Genomic DNA, 22,725 nt, shown 5'->3' on the forward strand with positions numbered 1-22,725 from the left:
TGTGTCCATTTATATTTAAATTAAACAGTCACACTCTGAAGAAGGTGTAACTTACTGGTGGGGGCTGCAAAGATTTTTGTTTGCAGGCCACTAATAATGGTAATAGGAAATACTGCCTGTGTAGCATTTTTACTGTTTATTACATAGAGTGAAAACAGACCAACAAGGATTAGTTTGAAAAACAACAGCAGTGCACTAGATGATCTGATTCTACCCATTATGTGCAGGCTAAGAAAATCTAATCCCACAAACACACTTCAACCCTGTGGCATTGCTCAATCCAGTGTCTTGAACTCATGAGACAAAGCAGACAAGATTTATGTGCTGGATATAAACAAATAAACAAAAAAAAATTCAGGGTCAACTTTGTTACTTACCAAATCTTCCCATCATCATTCTGCAAGTCAGAGAAATTAAAAACATTGTGTTAGTTCATGAATAATCACTTTGAAAAGACAAGACCATGGGCTTAACAGGTCTTTTCCTGCAAGATGCCGAGGGCTAACCGTTCCTATCATGTCAGGAGGCTGGGCATGTTGCAGACCTGATGTAACGTGCTGCAGTGTCCCCAGTAAATCACCAGTGATATCAAGGAGATACATTTGAAATGAATTGAAATTATGTATACAGAATTGTGATTTTTTTTTATGCATCACTGTTTTTAGGATGAAGAGTGAATGAACACGTTTCTGTGGACAGTTTTCATATATATAGTCAGTAGAAACCATAACACATGGCTCAGAAAGAGTAAGGCTCACTTTAATCTATTTTATCTGAAGAAAGAAAACATACATCATATTTGACTGGAAAGTAAACAATACTGCCACGCATCAACTATATACACAGCCCAGTGACGTCACCCCACAGATGTTTATCAACTGAGCATCAGGCCCTGATTTGCACAGACAAATTTGAAAGTATTCAATTAATGCTGGAGTCTGCTGATTATTGCATTTTCTGTACCTGTCCAGGTATGCAACACATTAAACAGTAGCCTCTTTTTATGTATCATTAAGTAGCTTAGCAAAACACATGCATAAACACACAGAAGTAACTGTAAACATCTTTCTTGCTAAAAATAAAAAATAAAAAAAAGTCCAAACCCTACTACACAGATTCCATCTTACAAACCACATCAGAAGGAGAGAACAAGCTAACTACACTGTTCAAGAGTATAGGAGGAATTCTGGTCCACAACACAGAAGCAGAGCTCAGATCCTACAAAGAAAACTATGGATCTTTAACATCCACACAGAGATGTAATGATCTCATTTTTGAATGTTTCCATCTGAAATATCTTCCCCACTGAGCAAGCCACATGGTACTTCATTTATCTTCAAAGTCATGGAAAGCTGAGCCAACTCCACAGGGAGCCAATACGCAGAAAGACTGAAGGAGGGCTCGCGTAACCCCTTTTAGAAAAGTTGACTTCAGGCCACATGAAGGAGAACCTCAGCTTTTATTTGCAGCCAAAATGCATGTCTTCCCTTTTCCTTATAAAAAGAAATGTAAAAACAGAAAGCAGAGTAAACCCATTGCAAAAACTGAGAGTAAAGACGTTTATTTATTTTTATTGAGCTCTAGCCCTCAGGTACTCTACGAAAATAAGAGATCTCATCTCTTCTTACAACTTTATCAGTATAACTTCAGTTTTGAGTCATTGCCTTTCATCAAAGTAATCTACCCCCAGAATATCTGCACTGGTCCTTAAGAGGGACAACATGTCCGGACAGAAATGAGTTATGTATGGTGACCTGCAGAAGGAGGAAGAAAGGCCCCTAAGTGTCACTTCCAATGAGGCTCCCAGATAAAAGCTTTTTTGATAGAAGATTGTCAAGAAAATGCTGTTCTCCTTTGTAACGTATTTCCAGGAGCAGTTGTTTTTATACAGTTAAAAAGCAACACATTCAGAATTTTCTTAATTTAGCAGGGGTGAGGACAAGATTATTTTTTTGTTTTGTCCCTGTGAAAAGTTTCACAGACACAGACTCAAACTAAAGCATTCTGTGCTTACTCTGTTGTAGTCGTCAGCTCCTCTGTAACATGAGTTGTCTGAAGAAGGCCTTCGCGTTTCTGGAAGTGAAGGGGGAGTTAGAAACAGAGATTGCATTAATACAGGAGAAGCTCATTAGAGGCTCAACAACATTCATCATCTTTCAGAATCCCAGAGGAGAAAACTGAGTAAACCATGTACGCTAAGGCAAAGTTTTGTACAGGTAGAGGTGAAACAGCTGACACAAAAGGGCTCACTCCTACAACAGTATCATTTATCAAGCTGACAGTCAAATGAGTATTTGGGAAATGTATATATATTTGCAGCCAATAAACTCACTAACAATTCTCTGCCTAAGACCACAGTCAGCACTGTGCCTGGAACGCACATTAGACAGTTTGTCAGCCTCATCTTAAACACCCCAGAGTTATTTGTTTTGGTCAGGGTCAACCAACACTTTGATACTACCAGCAGCCTGGCTCTCAGCAGAGGTCTAGCGCTAAAGAACAGACTGCCATCCCCTGGCCAAGCTTCTGTTGTGCTGGCAAAGCCCTCGGTGCACAAGGGAGGCTCTCTGAGAGCAGACACATTACTGAAGCCACCAGTCACACTCCTGCCAGCAATCACCACAGAAATGTAGAGAGCATGAGAGACCTTAGTAGTGATTTCACAACAGACAGCATCTCCCTGTTACTGGATTTTGTTTCCTTGCAATATTTTTCTGTATAAGCAAGAACTCTTTAATCCAACAGAGAGTATTTGCTAAGACCATTTCAATCCAGTTTCCTCAGCTCTGATAAGACACAGCACTTCAGTACAGAGGTACCAACATTCCAGAGTTTTGGCATGTGGCAGATGCTTTTCTGAGGCTGGAACTGTTTTTATCCGATTCAGAAAAACTTCTCAGCATCTCTTTTCTATGGTCCCTTACAACATTACAGCACACAGCTTTATTTTCTTCCCTCCTTCTTCTACATTTAAAAAGATGACATCAGGTGCTCAAATATCAGCAGTCATCTAGGAACCAGGTCCTGTCAGAATGACTGAAGACACAGTTAATAATGAAAGCTGCTAGCTTTGGTAAGCAGGGAAACTGCCACCCTCAGGCACAAGCTCTTCGCACATACACAATCTCAATCATTTTCACCAGCTGAACCCCAAACAAGAACTTATTAGGCAGAATAGCTTTGAAGAGAAGCACATCCTTCCCCAGAAGCAAACTAAAATAAGAATTGCAATTAAAAAAAAAAAAAAAAAAAATCAGTAACAAGAATTCATTCCTTTCTACTCCCTATTCAACAAATGAGGGCAGTGCTGCTTTCCCAAGCCACCCAGGGAGCCTTGCTGAGAGCAGAGTGGGAGCCACCGTCTCCCACCCTTGTGCTGCAGCAGCTCGCTCCTGAGCCTGGCCCAGAGCTGGATCCAGTCCTCTGGCCATGTCTTCCCAACACCTTACCTCTGTATCACGAATACATCCAACCTTGCTTCCCCAAGGGAGCCACAGGAATGGTGCGAAAGTTTTGGGAAAGACAGCCAGGATGACAGCATGGGTGGAAAAATGAGGAAGCATCTGACAGGGCAGTGTTTAAATGTGTATGAAACAATGTTATCTTTACTCCATCTCACAGAGACCCTGTTTTACTCACATCAGTTTCTGGATCTTTTGGTCACTATGTGCCCTGTGAATAAAATCTCAGTAAGACTAGTGAATAATGCCTCCAAACTGCCGATGAGACAGAGGGCTGGATACCCTGGATACGCTGATTTCCCCGTGGGTGGAAATGGCAGTACTTCCATGCAGCCCTCTCAGAGCACACACACAGTGCTAGGTCCCTTGGCCTTGCATTCCAAAACAAATGTCATCCATCGATAAAACTAGGATTGCTTGCACAATTGCCACCAGACACATCTTCATGCTGCCTTTCCTCTGACCTTTCTGCAACTCAGGCTACAGAAGAATCTTCCACCAGATCTTCCACCAACACCAAGGTGGGACATACAGCAATTTTAAAAATGAGGAATAGGAAAGCTGAGTGCAAAAGACAGCAATTACTGAGCCTTGCAAAAATAACCAATGGGCAGGGAGCCTTACGAACAATTTTTACACTCGCTTCTGAGACATTTTTGTTTTCCTGAATTACAGTATTTCTTCATCATGCAAGCTCACGTTTCAATTATCAGGAGACAGTCAGATGCAAGAAAAGTTTCAGGATTTCCAATTCTCACTGGAGCTTCACAATGAAATCACGAAGTTTCAATACTCCTTGCCCTCATTAAGAAAGGCTGGCACAAAAGAGAAACACTGACACCATTCTTAAAACAAGTACAATCTTAGACTCTTAACTCAGCACTTCAAGGAGCTGTCAACAGAATCTTAACTAAAAGACTCACCTAAACCCTTGCTCTGCTAGGACACTTCATATATAATTTGGATTTATGTTGCCATGCTCACATTTTCTATTTTATTCGGAAGAAAGGAAGATCTAAAAAAATCAATTTTGGATGTTGGATTTCAAGACAGGTTTGAAATTAACTAGATTTCAGGAGTTCCACTCTTGAGAGACGCCTCACGGTGCCCATTATAAAACAGTATAAGCAGAAGTGTTTTTCTGCTGGGTTAGTATTGTTGCTGCTCTGGGCAGGTAGGAACATAGATAAAGGTTTTTCCGGATGGGGAAATTAAAGCAGAAAGTCCTCTCCAAAGCAACTGTGGATTTTCTGAGCAAAATACACACCAAAAGACCTCAGTATGTTTCTGACAGATACTGATCCAAGTACAGATTCTTCTTAGAACAGTAACTGAGGAAGGTCTCAGTCTGCCATCTTAGGACTCCACAGGAAGGGCAGAATTCAAAAGAACGCCAAATCATTGCTGGTCTGTGTAGATCTTGATAAACACTTCCCATGTAGCATGGTGTTATCATAATACTACTTCATTTTATAGATAAGGTCACTAAAAATCAGAGGAAAAATTACAGAAGAGAAAGCCCACGACACTTATATAAAGATAGAAAGTATACTGTACCATTCTTGGGTTGGCTAAAAAATGCGTACAGGTTCATTAAGTAGCAAAATTCTAAGCCAGCATGACAGTTATTTTCACCATGTAAACACAGAAATTGAGAAGGTTAATTCAAAGTGCCAAAGTCACCCATGAAAGTGAGACTTAACTACTTCGGAAAACTTCAGTATTGTTGTGTTCTTGCACACTTCTTCCACACCTTCCAAGGTTTTCTTGCTCTGGGATCAATTCTGTAAAGCTTGGTCACTCTACACTTTACAGACTATTGATTAGTCTCCTTAAATGTATATTCAGATAATAATCTTACATTAACTATGATCTAGTTTGAAAGAATCCTAACAATTACTAGGATCTGTAATAAGAAATGATTTAACAATAAAATTGATAATTGTAATAGTTTTCTTACTTAGGTTGAGAATAATGCTAACCTTATAACCATTTTTATTTTTGTCAACATAAAAAAGGCTACATACAATCCATCTAAAGAGATCTATGTTACTAAAAGAGCATGTATTTTTAGACCAGATTACAAATGCTGAACTACAAAAATTCATTTTTCCAAACCATAAGGCAGAAGTTATTTCTTCTGCGGGAGCACTGCAAAAGAAACACACTTCAGTTCATACCTTGTCTTGCATTCCACTTAAGTAAACAAAGCTGAATGAGGCAAGCAACGAAACAAGCCTCCTCCTGCATAGGCCCAGCTGAGGCAGGCTCACAGCCAGCAGTTGTCACAACCATTTCCAGGATCCCAGAATCTAGGTCCAAGAGCAGGAGTTTACAACTTCTCAAGCGTAAATAAACCTTCCTTGTACATGGCATGGGAGTTTGCTTTCTTCTTTCTTTCCTCTTCCTTCGTTCCTTTTCCTACTTCTGGTCAGCCTTCATTTCAGCCCTGTCTAATCTCCTGATTCGAGGACTCTGGTAAATCAGATCCTCTCTGTATGTGTCCTCTCTGTAACTCCAGCAGAAAAGGATGTGTGGACAATTGCTCCGAAGAGTTCTATCCACTACAGGATGTGAAATAAGCTGTGAAATGACAAGGAAAGGCAAGTTTTCCCTCATTACCCCAGGGTTTTCTTCTGACACATCACAGTTACAGAAGGCACTTCACTGCACTGGGCAGATTTCTAACATGAGGGTGACAGAGGACCGCTGACCACCATATTTTTTTTTTCCCTTTCCTTTCTAAAGTAATCAAAAGAAACTAAAATATAAATTAGTCCTCTATTTACATTCACGTTACTTCATACCTAATTCACTGTTCCTAAAATGAAAGAACTACAGCAGTCTGAAAGCAGTTTAAAACTGTCTCGAAAAGAATGTATACATTTATTGTGAGATAGGGAGTACCTGTCAATTACCCACTTACTCTGTACCTCTAGAGCATTCAGGTACGGAGTCTGAAAAATGCTATTATTTAAACATAAAGCAAAATGAGGGTTGCCTAATCAACGATGATGCAACTCTATCTTGTAATGGTATCAACACTTGCAAAGCAAAGTACAAGATCACTTTATCTTCTTGAAGTGGCATGTACAGAAGGCACTTCCACAGCCTGTTACCAGTAACTGAACCTGCCTCGCAACAACAGCGCTGAGCACCACAGCAACCAGTCATGGCTTGATCAGAGAATGGCCAGATGCAACAGATCTGCCTGGTTTTACAACTGTTGTTCAGGAAAGCTGGGTCTACATCCTGCAAACTGTACTGCCATGAGAGCTTCAGTTGGAATGGAAGGGAAGACAAAAAGCAAGAGCAGAAATGCTCCGAAAGTTGAGCTGTTGTAGACTGAAAGGAAACTGTTGATGTCAAGCAGAGAAAGGAATAACTATAGCAATATCTAGGGCAGGAGGGAATAAGTCAACGCTCCTTGGATGAAATCTATTCTGCACATCTAAGGAAAGCTAACAAAAACACAAGGCTGTGCAAGAAATGATGGAAACTACACTAGTGTGCCAAGGAAAACAACACATCTAAGTCTGAATAATAAGTCACTGGGGAAACACAACATCAGTAACAGGCTTCACAGACTGAGATTCTACATGTTGAAATTCTTTCTGTGCTATTTGTGTTTCAGTGGCTTCTCTATACAAATGCATGGCAAAAAACGTTTTCTGAAGTGCCAAAAGTTACAGACACAACTCTCTTCTATACAAAAGCACATCACACTTCTAACTTCATACTGCAATAGAAAATCATGTAATCGAATAGGTTTGAAAAGATTTTCAACACGATCAAGTTCAACCACTGCCTAACACTGACATGTCCACCCCTAAACCACGTCCCTAGGTGCCACATCCACATATCTTTTAAATATTCCTAGGGATGGAGCCTCCACCACCTCCCCATGCAGCCTGTTCCAATGCCTAACTGCCCTTTTTATGAAGAAATTATTTCTGACACTTAAACCTCCTCTCATGCAACTTAGGCCATTTCCTCACATAGTGCTCCTAAACATGTTAGAGAGAGGATGTTCTTGGAATCATATTTAATCACACAGAATGCATCCCCAGGACTGGGACTCACTAAAAAACTAGGATAAGAATTTTCTAAATGAGACAGGAAGGCAACAGACAGAAGCAGCCCAGCAGCATGAAATCAGAATAATAGAGAGTTGTTGTTCTGATAAAATTCTTGTCAAAGTTCATACTCACTCGTACAACCACCACTTGTACAGACACATGTTCAGGCAGTCGGATGGGAGCCCGGAAATGCATTGCCAAAGCTACCAGAAGGTGAAGAATGGAAATCAAGTTCTTGCCATGGATTGCTGCAGGGAAAAGCAAGCAAACAGAAGAATACTGGCATCTTATTTTAAACAAACATCTCTGGGGAAAAGGTGGAAGAACTGAAACATGTCCACAGTGAAGATTATCTTCTTTCTTTTTTCCTTCTCCCTTCTTTTTCCTAAATTAACAAAGGCAGCAGAGCCTAGATTCAACTCTCATCAGGTTACGTAACTAATTTAGGAGTCCAATCATTTCAGCTCCCTCTGTAGTCAGTGAAGTAAAAACAGTCAGAATCAATCACTTTTCTTCCACTGTACTGGAGAATTCTGCTTTTAGAAGATGTTCAGAGTGTTAACACAAGCTTTCCTGACTGTAAAAGACAAACGACATTCACCACCTCAGTGAAACATCTTCTCAAACTCCATTCTCATTTTTGGATAATAACTGGCCAAACTGTTACTTGGGGCACTTTCTGCTTAGCCTCTTAGAAACTACATCTTTAAACAGGACAGTGTAGTGGCCAGAAGGCTTAGATCACCCTCTAGTAATTGAATGATGGCTTAATTTCTCGTATTTGTAGGATTCGAATTCATGAAGCAAACAAATTACTTTCTAATAAAAGCATATGCTTAAAGGAATAGCATTCCAATTATTCCATAGCCATGTATGCCTGTCTTTAAAGTCTACAGAAAGTGGTACCAGTTATAATTCACACATGGATTTGGTAATAATATCTTCTATGCAAATAAATACCCTATTATCACACGCTCCTTGTCTATGAAGCTGAGACAGAAACCATAGAAACGTCCTTACAGTCAACGTTCCACTTGATTGTCCAGCCATGGGGTCGAAGTAAATCATGGACAGCTTCCAGGACCGTCTGCAACTTTTGTTTCTGACCAATCTCAGACTGAGTCACTTCTGCCACATTGAGTTTACGGTCAGCCAATTTTTCTGTATTTGAAGAAAGAAACAACAAAATGAAACAAGCAATACCAGATTGATAAAGGAGCTGGGTGGGAATAACAAGTGCAGAGTACTGGGGATCAGAGTTGGACTCTGCTAGAAATTTCCCAACAAAATGATTTTCCTCAGAAAGCAAAATAACTGAAAAGCAAATCTTTATCAAAATGTGTCAGTTCCAATAGGCCCTGTGACAGAAAACAAGTAAGGTCTGGCAGAACACGCTCACCAAGCAGGTGACAAAATATTTAGTAACTTTAAGACAGGGAACAAGTTAGCAGTAATGGTTACTGTGCCTCCCGTTTTCTTTCATTGCTGAAAAACACTGGGCATAACACAGCCTTCCCTACACAAGCAACTTCCATCAGTTTAATGGACTTTTCTGATAACTGAAGTTAAGTTAGGACAAAGAAGGGACAGGCTGGTGTGGACGTTTCTTCAATTTAATGAAATCTATTTCAGACTAGCTGAAGGTCTGAATTTAAACTAAAGAACGTGTGCCTCCTTAAGCCATCGAGAGAGTCATAGATTCAAACTGATGTACTGGAAGTGATTTAAAGAAATAAGTAAGCTGGAACAATATTGTTGTGTTGTTATACTGGTTTAGTTGATTACTCCCAGAAATGAATTAACATTGCATTATTTTCTAAAATGACATAACTAAAATTTTAACTTTTTTTCTATAATAAAACTATTTGTTGCAAAAATCATAGATAAGCCACTTTTCTCTTCTTCTACACTGTGGCCTTTGCCAAAGAGGCAGGAGTCGAATGTCCTTCTCTCAAAGAAGAGAGCTGAGGAAGGTGGGATAGAGTTTTCCATCCACCATAGCAATGGAAACTGCCGATCTCTTTTCTCTCCTCACTCTGGAGAAAAAATGGTCAAACTCACTGCACTAGCAAGTCAGGACTGGATGAACATACAACAACTAAGTATTCCAGTCTTTAAAACAAAAAAATATATTTCATCAAAACCTTTTTCACAACGCAGGATGGGCTAGACAAACATTCTGAAGTTGTCAAAACATACTATTTCAAAAATGGAAATATTTCTGGTCTCAAGTTTAAGGACGTGTTTCTTTTGGACATTTTACATAGCTGTATATATATTTTTAAATGTCAGAAATATAGCTTTCTTTTAATAACCCAAACAGAAGAGATTTGCAGGTTATCAATTCATGAACACTTTCACCATTTTGATGGCTTCTATCGATCTAACAATTTGTTATCAGTATCTGAATAATCTTAATGGAAAAACGTTCCTTGGATGTCTGTGAGTCTTTTTTAAGCTGGCTGCCAAAACATGTAAGCATTATTTTAAATTATCTTAGATCTTCTATTAAAAAAATAATCTATCCTACAAGATCCATTCTTTTTTGCCACAAGTTATGTGACATATCCAATCCAATCCATTCTCAGCCCACATGAACTTCCAATCAGCAAGCAGAAACTAATTTCCCTTTACCCTGACACCAAAAGCACCATACAACCCCAGCCTCTCTCATTGGCATTACTCATACTTTGTTGATAAAATCAACCAAGCAAGGAGCCCTACCTAAATTGGTCTGATAATCATTTGCTCATCTCCCACTTCAAACAGCTTCAAAGTAACCCCACTGACAAGCTGTTGTCTTTCATCTGCCCATCAAGGCAGATCTTTCTGTTTGTCCATCAAGACTAATATTCTTGAAATACCTCTCACAGACAAGGAATGGTATCTGCTACTTGAAGTTTAATAACCCTACTTGTTGTTAGCCTTTCCTGTAGGCAAAAGAAAAGATGACTTTGTTGTAAAACTGGGGATTGTCTTAATCATGAGGCTTCAAGCATCAGGAGCACCACCGCCAGGCATGACAAGCTTTGCTACATCTCACATCACTGAGAGGGCATGAAAATGAAAAGTTTCAGGAATAAGACTTGCTGAATAAATCAAGAGACCACTGAAAAATTCATGTTGAGACAACACCACACTGATGGCTTCAGGCCAGGGAAGAAGCATTTGCTCTCCAGTCAGAGGCCAAACAGGGAGAGCATAAAGAAAAGTCAGTCTAAATAAAAGCCTCAGGCCTGCAAGATGTACATACCCACCTCTCCTCCTGTATAAGTCCAACTGGTCATGCATGTATGGACAACAAAGCACTTTCTAAATGTATGCAGGCCTGAGGGCAGAAACCATGGCCTCCACAGAGAGCACTGATTTCTTAAAGTTCCCAATACAAATGGCTTCAATAAAATAAACTACCATCTGCCAGAATACCAGCATGTATATATCCAAAGTACCATTTTGCCCTCTTGTTATCCTCTGACATCAGACAGATGTCACACGCTGTCTACTACCTTCAGCAGTGAGACAAATTTGCAAATCCATTTCCACTATTTTTCCCTAAACCCCAGAAAGAACTTGGAGCAGTGACAGCTTACCCCAATTATTTCAAAGAGCTTCCAGAGAAGATGCAGTAAGAAGATGCACACCCTGGTGTTAAGACTGGCAAAGTAATTCACAGAGAGATATAAGTAACAGTGAAAGACTTCAGCTCCTTTTTCTGAATGCCTTTATTTAGGAGTAGAGCACCAGAACAACCGTCAGCTGAAAGTCCTCTGACAGTGACATAAGCTACCAGATACTATCCCAAATTGGGAACAGTTTTGTATTCACACAAATATTGCACACAAGTTGTTGTTTACAAGTTTTACAAGCTTATGTTTGCCCAGGGAGGTTGTGGATGCCCCGTCCTTGGACGTGTTCAAGGCCAGGTTGGACGCGGTCCTGGGCAACCTGATCTAAATGTGTATGTTTGGTGGCCCTGCTAGGCAGGGGGGTTGGAACTACATGATCCTTGAGGTCCCTTCCAACCCGGGTGATTCTGTGATTCTGTGAAAACACTGCATGCATTTTATTTGAGGAATATGTGCACAAAATTCAGTAAGTAGCTTCAGTTACCACCGATAGAATTAGCATCACTTAATCCTCTTTCCCCTACTCTGACACTTATATCCCATATCTCAACCCTATTGAAAACTATTTCAACTATTGAAAACATGTCATAGGCAGACAGCTCTCAACTTACTTATTTGTCTCCAAGAAACAGGGGGGATCTACAGTGAGTACCTGAACCTTCAAGTCTCTTTGCTGAAAACACCCTGGTAAACAACTACATAATCATTCAGCTTTTCTTGGTTTTGATTCTTGCAAAAGCACACACTGCAAAGATGCAAAAGGGTTGCAAAATCAGAACTGCTTAATTAAATATATATCCTCATGTACCATTTGCACTTAAAAGCACATTGTGAGTATGTGCCTGCTGTCAAGCATTCTCCTTTTTTTTTTTTTTTTTTCCTTTTCCTAAAAGTAATTCTTTATGAACTCAAAAAAACCTCTCAGCCCAAAAAACTTTCAGGAGAAAACTATGAAGACAAAAGTTTGGACTACATGGCTTCTGCTTGACCTCCTCTTCACCTTTTTTTCTGCCACATTTCAGCTCTCTGGACTACTACTAGTTCCCAAATGAGCTACCTAAGAATGATCCTCCCCTTTCAAAGGAAGAGTGCCCTAGAAAAACAGACGAGAAGCTGACACTGTAGCTATCAGTGAAACAAACTGTACCCTCGGTGAGACAGTGAGTTACTGCATAGCTTCATTACAGTCCACATTTTTCAAAGGGTTTAATTTGGGGCTTCCTTTCACTTTCTGGAGCCGCCTTCTCTTTTGTGAACTCACCTAGTAGCTTCTGCAGTACCTGCCCATCATAAAGATCCTCTTCAAGCTGTTTCACAATGATTCTCTCCTCCACCAGCACATCGTTAATCCAGTCAATTAGAACCTGGGAGTACAGAAAGAGGAAGCAAATGTCTAAAAAGCACCAAAGTATGTTCCTTCAGGCAGTAACTAGGAACAGAAAACAGAACAAGAATAACTATATTTGTGTATTCCTTAGTTACGAATAAATAAATGTTTTTGCTGTTATTACTTTTATTTCAGGTCTAGCAACATGGCAATTCTAATGCCTAGTATTTCTTTGTATTATATCTTCTTATTACTCTAATTCTAAAGCAAGAAGTAACCAGTAGCTCTGTAGCAACAACCTTTGCCAATATCTAGCAATCCTGCTCTCCATGTCTCAAGCCTCATGCCTTACCTGTTTTAAGTGATCAGCAGGCCTGCCAGGAGATGACAACAGACCCCTGAACCTGTAAGGCTCCCAGCACTCCCACTATCATCTTTGACTAGACACGAGTGGTAGGGAAGAGACAAAAGCTTCAGAGGGGTGAAAGTGAATATTCCCACTAAGAGGAACTAAACACACTCATTAGGGAAATTGTTGCCATTAAGCAACTAGGCATTTTAACTTCAGGTATTACAAAATACAGAAGTCTGTAATTATAATTTTGGTCATCTGGGCCTGATAATCATTCTGCAACATATGTAAATAACAGTCCCCATACACTGACAACCATAACTATCTGCAAAACAAGAATATGAAAAAAAAAAAATTAAAAAAAAACATTTAAAAATTAAAAAAAAGGAACTGATTTAAGTTTTCAAGATGCCAAAGATAATAACTTCCAAACAGTTATGGGAAAAAAAGCATCGACTGAAGTTGGCAGTAATGTTTTCCTCCAATTTATTATTTGGAAAATTAAATGCCTTTTGTGAAATAATGCAGTTCTGTGGGAAGAGATGTCAAGTTGTACTGCTAAAGCCTTGACTATAAGGGCAGAAGAATATTTTGCAGATATGCAAAATACAAGCAGAGCCATCTAAAATAACGAGCCTCAATTAAAAAGCTCTAGTTTTTTATTTGCTTCATATAGAAGGGCTGCTCAAAAGGTAATGCCTCTTATCTTATTAAGTTGGTCCACGATGTCAGAGGCAGATGTTGGTGATACGGCAGCAGAGGTTGAGCCTTCTGTAAGAGAAGTACTGAATCACAGCCTGAACCTCTGATTGACCACCTGAGGCGAGCAATGAGTCAGTCCTGGGAGCACAGGTAAAGGCAATTCTCCTGTGCTACTAGAAGGGGCAGAACCTGGCTCCACCTCTCCTAGACCCCATTTAAGAGCTGATTACCACTAGAGAAGGAGATTGCTCCTCTTGGAGTCTTCTCAGTGAGCTCAGGGTTAGGGTAAGCTTTTCATCCATTCTTCTTTAGTGTGATAGCCTGTTTAGCCTAACTTTCCTGTATATTTCTTAATCATAACATCTATACATTCAGTGATTACACACCTTCCCACCAATGTTCTTTTACATTTTGCTTGTGTGACAGATGGCAGAAGAGTGGCAGTCTGACATGGAAGTGCAAATGAAGCAAAGGGCAAAAGTGTGTCACTGAATTCTTGCACATGAAAAAAACTGCACCCAGTGACATTCACTGATGCTTGCTGAATGCTTACGGAGAACAAATAGTGCATGTGAGCACAACGAGGTGGTGCATACTGCATATCAGCAGTGGCAGTGTGAAAGAGAAGCCACATTCTGGACAGCCATGCAGATTGTTGTGAGTGCAGCATGCTGGCTCTTGTTCATTGCTGGTGAAAATTCATAGCTAGTGGTGGTGATTATGCTGAAAAATAGCATTACGTAGCTGAAAATCTGCTCTATCAAACAGTGTTATTGTGCTCTTTGTATCTGTTGTGGTGTTCATGGAGATATATAATTGGCATTACTTTTAGAGCAACCTATATAAAACTGGATTCTTCAAATTCACTTTTTGATTAGATCCTATAACTCTGCCTCTTGGCAGTTACAATAGCTAAGAACTTTGTTCCATTTTAATATTCAAGAAATTATGAAATAAAAGACTGCACTGAAAAACATCTCTTTTCATGGAGGCATGAATATCTGACTGCAGGTCACAAGGATATTTAAGTTAATCTTGCTCTGGTGTCACAGCCTGATAGAGACATCACATGGAGATAGAGGAGAACATTGATGATTACTCTTCCTGCATTTCATCTTCTAGCAGCTGTTCAGCTGTCTCTAAATCAGGTAAACTCTCAGCTGCTCATTTCTCTTCTAGATTTAAAGCTTTATGGCATGTCATCTACCATCAGGAACAGGGCACCTAGACTTTGCATTTCCTTTGAAAACCTCTAACACAATTAGCTCATTGGAGATTACCAGCAAAAGCCAGTGCAAGAAGATGCAGCCCAAATAAAGCAATAGAGCTCTGCTCTGCAGGTGGGAAATTATCTCCACATTTGGAGAGAAAACTCTTTTTAACTATTTTTGTCTCTCTCAATTTTTTTTTTTTTACAGGGGACAGAAGGACATTTATGGCAAAGGGCTGCGGAGACAGGCAAGTTAATAAAAAAAACTGCCACAGCTGAAAGACAATAAGGCCCCAAACTATTCACCAATGGTACCGAAAAGCAACTCCTAAATAATGAGACATCACCAAGAGAGATTTCAGAAGCCTTTCAATAAAGTGATTGCTCAGTTCTGAAATGATACAAGTTTTACACATGCAGACATCAACAGAAAACTAACTGAAGAAATCACATTTATAGACTTGGGTCATCCATGAGAGTCAAAGAGCAGGCATTCAAAAAAATCACCTGAGGTTCAGCTGAAACTATCAAATGACAATCAAAATCCGTTTAAAATCCTAATATGAAGATGCCAGACTTCTGTTTTTCGTAAAGACTAGGGATGCTAAGCTATCTGAAACCTGTAATTAATGGACCATTTTTTCCTCAGCTGAATAGTATTGCAGTCAGAATACTGCAAATGTCAAGGAGTTTAAAATAGAAATCTGGAAGCGCTTCCTAATGTAGGAGTGAATATCCCATTTTCAAGACTGTAGGTAAAGAAGAATTACAAAGAAGCTATGAAAATACTTTGATATGGGTACAGGCTATTTAAAAAAAAAAAACAAAAAACAAAAAAAAACAAAAAAACACACACAAATACTTACATTATGTACTACTTAAATGTCTCTGAGAAACTTAACGCTGAAAAATATTTGACAGAAATTACATTCCAAAGATACAAATTGTATGAGGTCTAGCCAGAGTTATTTTATTGTTTTAATAGAGTAATATCTGAAAGAAAAGTATCCCAGAGAACATTCTGGCTTTTTTAATAGTCAGACTACAGATCCAGCTCTGGTAGGAAATTGAATTTGCAATTTGTATTTATAAATCAATAAATAATCCAAGTATTTTTACAGCACTGGAAGACTGACAAATGTTGCAATTAAAAAAAAACCACAATCCACAACCTTCCCAAAATTTGCTGTTTTACCTCCTAATTTCCTGATCACGTCTTAATTAGGAGCCTGGAAAATCTTTCTGCACTTATTTCCATTTCTATTTTAAGTTTTGCAAGGGACATAAAGCACTGTTTTGCTTACTGAAATGACTAACGCAGAAAAATACTGTCTGATTCTCCTCTCACAAAGTCAATGCTCCAGATCTTTGTAGTTTCTCCTTCATGCAAAGACAGAAGCTGAAAGTTTTCAGCAATCTGAATGTCTAAAAATGTAAACAGCTTGACACAGGCATGGAGTACTTGGTGGGAAGCAGACCTAAGGAGCAGCCAGAGTTTTTCCAGCGAGTGAGAATATGCTCAACTAAGTTAGGGCTATGTTTGCTGCGTTAAATAAGAAATGTAAAGAAATTAAATGTTAAATAAGAAATATAAAATGCAAAACCAAGGAAAAACTTCACTGCAAGTTTGTTGTCCCAGTGTCAGCCCCAACAATACGCCTCCCCTTACATGTAATGACTGGTGAAGCAATCAGCAGATCCCACACATTGCTGGCAATCTTCTGTGTACCTGAGGCTCATCCTGGTCAGTACTTGGAGACTCGCAAAGCAGGATACAGATACACAGGGATGCTTATATCTCTTAGTCAGAACACATCCTTAAAAAATCTGCTTTTCTATGTATTCAGGATTAGCACTGATTTTAAAACTTCAGTGTAATATTCGCACATCCTGAAAACCATGCCTGCTTTCCATGCAGATCCACACTCGTGGAAAGCATCTCAGAACTGTGACAAATACTCAGGCACGGGTGCTTATAGTTCTAAAATTTCCAGTGGTTCTCTAAATTTTGACACATCCACTTATTACATCATTTTTGGCCAAATGCATATATCTGATTAAATCAGCCACGGTGTATTACTAAACACTGAAAACTGAACTTTGTTGTGATGGAGACAGTTGAAATTCAAAAGTGGTAGAAATCTAGAAGTAAAAATGAGTCTTCTGCCCGGCTATCTGCTTTTTAATTCGTGCAAGATGGGCTTTCACTTCAAACTTCACTAGCTTTTTGAAGTGTTTTTGTTCTACAGACTGGCTACTCCTACAGCAACGAGGCACATTCAGAGTTAATGTGCAGAGTTCAAGGGCATAAGGACCCCACGGCCACTGCTCCAACAGCAAAGATTAACATGAAAAACAAAGCAAACTACATGAATGAGTCTGCCCCAATGGGAAAACAGGAAACCCGCTCACCAAAACAGCAAGAAAAGAAAACCCTGATTTTAATGACCCTTTTCGCCCTTGACTTCTGGGAGAATGAGGAAGCACAGACCAAAAATATAAAAGCTTAACTGACTTTAGGGATGAAAATGGAAATGAGCATCAGAAATTCATATTCGGCCTTGGAAACTACTGACTACACACAAAGCACTGCCAGGCCTGAAAGGAGAGAGAGACTAGTGAGTTTTTAGGAAGCAAGGTTTCATTTAGTTTTACTTGAAACCTTGGTCATTTGTCACTTGGCAAATAAGCGACGAGGAAAAGCTCACGCACTTCAGACACTAGAAATAAAGTAGTTTTTGTGTAAATTATTTATACATACAAATAAAAACACAACTCCTCTCTTTCCCTGACCTGAATTTTCAGCTTTGGATCTGTTCAGCCACGCCCCAAATTGTATTTACACAAAGGGCACATGAAGTGATGAAGAAAAGGCTGCTGGCCACAGAGATAATTGATTTGAACACATCAGAACATATCACTTCATACTGACAAACTGTCAACGAGAATACAGTGATATTCTCGTGATGATATGATAACAGTGATATGATAACAAATAACACTTTAAGGCATCATTTCAGTTACTGACAATTTTCATATGTGCAAGAAGATTTAAAGTATGTATTTTTGCAACCCCAATTAAGCAGCCTTCTGTGAGGTTATTCACTGTATATCTGCTTTAGTACAAATGAGAAATTGGCTGGGTTTTTTTTCTTTTCTTTTGGTTTCTGCATTACCACAATAGTACACAGCTTTTCTCCCAACAGCTCCGTCAAAATCACTTCCAAATGCTCACGAAAGCTTGTACTGATTAATCCACTACGCATATAATTCCTATGGCACCAGGCCTAGCAGAAATTAAAACAATATTTTGTGGAGACAAAGAGATATCACAGCAGCATCAGCAAAAGATATCTCTGCTTCCTCTTTGCACTAAGTTCCACCTACCCTAACGGCATGTGGCTGACAGGGGAACAGAAACACTCAAAATCAGTGATGGCAAACCATTGGCATGTCATACGATGGTGCTGAAAGGGATTTGGGCTGGCACCAACGAAGCTTAGTCATACTGCCAAATTTTAAAAGGTATCAGGCCCTGTTTCTGCTATTGACACATTCCTGTTAGAGAGGAAAAGGCAGAGAACCACTTCGCACTATAAAAACCCCAATCCATTCAACCCCTTGATTCCTTGTTATTCCATGGAGATCTTTGATTTCAAGCTCTGTGGGGCCCAAAGCCTCTCCTACTGGCTGCTGCTGTGTAGCACCTAACAGGGCTAATTCTTGTCTAGCACTGGAGCTCCTAGAAAACTTAACCAAAGAACACAAAATAAAGAATAAATTGTTTTGTATGTGTGTGTGTGTGTGTGTTCTTCTGTGGCACAAAACAGGGTTTGCCAACATGATTTAAACCTAAATTTAAACCTTGCCTAAATAGATTCACACCAACACTGTATTAAATGTTTCTCTGCTAAGCTTCTGTAAAAACTCTGAGAGAAAATTTTCAATTTAAAAGCAATGTTGATTTCACTATCAAGTCTCCTGAATCACAGAGTACATTTGGTTCCGTTACTGCAACAACTCTTGTTCATCTGAATTATTCATTACAGTATTTCTGCTCTATTAGCAACAAAACCACAGTGTATTTTGAAAGAGTGGTGCAAGGCCACTGCACCTTATGGAAGAATTAATGGATTTGAGAATTACCAAAAAAAGAAAGAATGTGCCAATTCACCTAATTTAAAAAACAGAACACATCCCAGGTAAATTAGAATAACAAAGAAAATTTGAGGGCAACTCCTTGCTAAACTCCTCTTGATGTGGTTTTGTAATCCTAAACACATCCTTGTAATGTTAATAATAGTTCATTCCACTTGTTTTAAAGATTTATCAGATGAACAGTTTGCTGAGACATTTTGTGATGCATTTGCTTGTAGATAGAGTGAACATGGTTTCCTGAAATGAATGTGTTGCAACCAGTCCTCTATGTGGAGATGGACACACTATCCGACGTTTTCAGACCCACCTAGCTACAGCTGCATGGTTGTTTCCAACAACAAAAAGATATGTATTTTTTAATGATGTTAAATTAACAAAGAGAAATCGCAGCAGGAATCACAAGCAAAAACACTTCTTATAAATATATCATGTTTGTTTAGAATTGCCAGCACTTGTGATCAAATACCTGGTATGAAGACAGGCTGAGGGACCTGGGATTGTTCAGCCTAGAGAAAAGAAGGCTGCAGGGTGACCTTGTTGCAGTTTTTCAATACCTAAAGGGAGCCTACAGAGGGAAGGGGAAACAACTCTTTGAAAGGGTTGATAACCGCAGGATGAGGGGAAATGGTTTTAAGTTGAGGGAGGGGAGATTTAGGTTGGATGTCAGGGGGAAATTCTTTACAGAGAGAGTGGTGAGGTGCTGGAACAGGCTGCCCAGAGAGGTTGTAGATGCTCCATCCCTGGAGGTGTTCAAGGCCAGACTGGATGGGGCCCTGGGGAGCCTGGTCTAGTATTAAGTGGGGAGGCTGGTGGCCCTGCATGGGGTAGGGGGGTCGGAGATTCATGATCCTTGAGGTCCCTTCCAACCCTGGCCATTCTGTGATTCTGTGAGGGAAGAAGCCATACATCACAACAGCACAGCTGGGAACACATTATCATCTTGCTAGCATCTTGGGTAGGTGTCTCCAGCCACAACACACACTCAGGACACTGTGGCCCTCGCCCTAGCCTATGGTTAAATTACTGGCTACTTCCTACCTCTCTGCTACAAAAAATATAAATACAGGGATAATCAAGAAAAGAAAAAAATAAGAGGCAGAACCGTGCAAAACAAAGAACCAAAGCCACTTTCCACATTCATGGCAGCAGTACTGCAGAATGGATGTAACCCTCTGCTCCAAGAAGCCACTGAAAGCAAAACTGAAGATCTAGGAGAGAGATGGCTCTTTTCACAAATGTCAAGTCAAAACAGTAGGAATTACATAAAAGATAATCAGAACAAACTCTGATGGTTAAGAACTTGTAAGCAACTGAATTACTAGGTTGTTAGTTAGCAAGTTCTCATGGAAGAGCAAATCACTGCTTAGCTTAATGCCATCTTCTTCACATATACAATGGCTTCAAAGTGTACATAGTTAGCCTAAGTTGTCCATTAGTTCACTCACCTGTTGGTCTTTGTCCTTGCCCTGGAGACCAGCAGGTTACTCAACATGGAAGCTGAAAAATTCTAATGGCTTTAACTAACAATCTGTGGGAGCATTCTTTCTCTTTTTCTTCTTTTAATACAACAGAATACAGGGCAAGAAAAATAGCAGCGTGCCTACCACACGCTTGCTCATTTTGGTCTGACTTTTGCCTTCTCTGAAATCTCTCTAAGGCTTTCCAAGGCTCTTTCCTTATTTTCACAGAGATAAGAAACCTAGATTTACGTGCACTGACCTGCAGATAGATCCAAGTTAAGCTCTGAGCCTCGCTTTAATAATCACAAGAATATAAGAATGGGCAGTAGAACTGTACTCCATAGCTACCACGGGCACTTTAACCTTCAGCCTTTTTTTGTTTCTCTCATTGCTGCTTTTAGCCTTGTCTGTCTTTAGTTTTCACAGACACACTTCAGTAACAAATTGTTCCTTCTTAATTGTATGCTTGGTAATCAGCTTGTAAATGATTTTGGCTCAGTAGTTCAAGATTTTAAGAAAGACAAAGAACTAATATCCTACCTTGATCAGTTCTTTGAACTTAGGATCTTCTTTAGAGTTAGGATCAATCATAGTGCGTTCCTCATTCTCCTCTGTCCAAATAAAATGGGAAACTAGTTAGAAGAAATGTACACTTGAAATACTGCAACAATTACTGCTCATGAAGTGGCCTGTCAGCTGATATAGAAATGACTGTGTACAATCATCAAGCTGGCAGGGGAATATCCAGTGATCAAAGCATTTTTAGACACAGAAAGATAGTAACTTCCTAAAATAAGACTGTTTCCACTGACCTTCTCCAGCTCAGAACACATCAGAAAAATGACCATCCTCCATATTCTGTAGGGCATGGTAATATTAACATGCCAAAAAGGACAGCTGGTTACTTTCCTCTCTCTCCTCAATTTGTATGTAATTTCTTTTTTTAAAAACCCTACCTAAATTACACTATCCTGAAAAGCAAAGCAAGCTTATGACACTACAGCTGCTAAGACCTCAACTGACAGTTTGTGCTTCCACATTCTGCTTCCCTGAAACCTGGCACATAGCAAGGGTCACATGCACATGGCCCTGGTTGTAAGAACTGCTTAACTTCTAGGAAATGAAAATGACCCAAATTTACATCAGTTCAACTTATGTTTGGAGGAGGAACATAAAATACATTTTTCATGTGAACAGTCTATTTCTTCCATTACTGTGAGATGGAAAGATCTGAGAAATACTTTCCAATGGCCAGCAAAACAACCACAAGAGGCAAGAATGTAAAGATTAACATTTAGGATGGATGACTCAATACTGAATAACTGGAAGCAAAATCAGCTTACGCTCAGTAAAGCTAACAACTAACCAACTTGTGGCAGAATTATCTTTACAAAAGCATGTGTGGACAGATACATCACATGCACGTATAAATGCTCCTGTAGATATGGATATTAGTATTTAATAAACACCTGGAGCAAGTCTCATATTTTAAATTTTGCTGCATGCTTTCAAGAAGTAGGCCTCTCCCTGCACCCCTCATTTGGTAGTAAACTGACAGCTGTGATTTAAGTTAGATCTGTTCAAGCAGACAGCAAACACTGCCTACTAATTTATCTATAGAACCCTTAAGTTTATCTTGAGAAGTAATATAGAATTCTACTTTCTGTTTGATTTTCCAGTTCCTTCCTGCATGACAACAAAGGAGAATAGGTGTTTGGTATGACCAAAGGTCAGATCAGTGCTACTTTGGATTGAATAACTCTTTAAAATCCAACAATGACCCATTTACAGTGCCTTGCTCTTACAGCAGCATTTCGGTCCCTTCCCTAACCAACAGGTAGCCTTACAGCAACTCTAATCACAGTGCTAGACTTCATTACTCTCAGATGACAAATATAATACTCACACTTCAGATAAACTATACCATCTGCGTGTGTTACCTTAGGCTTTTCCCAGACATTTGCGTTCAGTATTTTGCAGTGTCCCTATTCTTTATTAAAAATAATAATAATAATAAGGTCCTTCTATCCAGACACACCACAAATTTCAAAAAAACCTACAGAGAAACCTGATTTTTTTCTGTTGCTTTTTTTCCCCATTCCTTTACTTCCCCATTATTCATTGGGATGAGTCAAGAAGTCTTGCTGTAAGGAAGTGGCACCCACTACACACCCAGAAAGCTTCTAACTGAAATCCTGAACAAGATTTGACCCATAATAGTACACACAATTCACCATAAAGTTCTGTTTGAGAATCAAATATAATCTATCAAATCTATAAAATTATGCTGCTACTCTTTAAGAGACTTGGTGGGGAGGGGAACTTATCTTCTTTCTACAAAGCATTGCTT

The 22,725-nt window shown here is 39.4% G+C and overlaps 1 protein-coding gene across 2 annotated transcripts in view; it reads right to left on the reverse strand.

Moving 5' to 3' along the window:
* The window catches only part of PARVB (parvin beta), a gene marked incomplete at both ends in the record, with an annotated part of 56,246 nt that overhangs the window by 12,022 nt on the left and 21,499 nt on the right, over positions 1–22,725 (reverse strand). For both annotated transcript variants that reach the window (XM_079547158.1, XM_079547159.1), the window contains 6 exons: positions 378–397; positions 2,015–2,073; positions 7,673–7,788; positions 8,561–8,701; positions 12,428–12,530; positions 20,916–20,986. In XM_079547158.1, coding sequence (XP_079403284.1) covers positions 378–397; positions 2,015–2,073; positions 7,673–7,788; positions 8,561–8,701; positions 12,428–12,530; positions 20,916–20,986 — 510 coding nt within the window. The remainder of the gene's footprint in view (positions 1–377; positions 398–2,014; positions 2,074–7,672; positions 7,789–8,560; positions 8,702–12,427; positions 12,531–20,915; positions 20,987–22,725) is intronic.

Source organism: Tetrao urogallus (genome assembly GCF_951394365.1).
Source record: "Tetrao urogallus genome assembly, chromosome: 1".
In the NCBI taxonomy this organism is placed as follows: Eukaryota; Metazoa; Chordata; class Aves; order Galliformes; family Phasianidae; genus Tetrao; species Tetrao urogallus.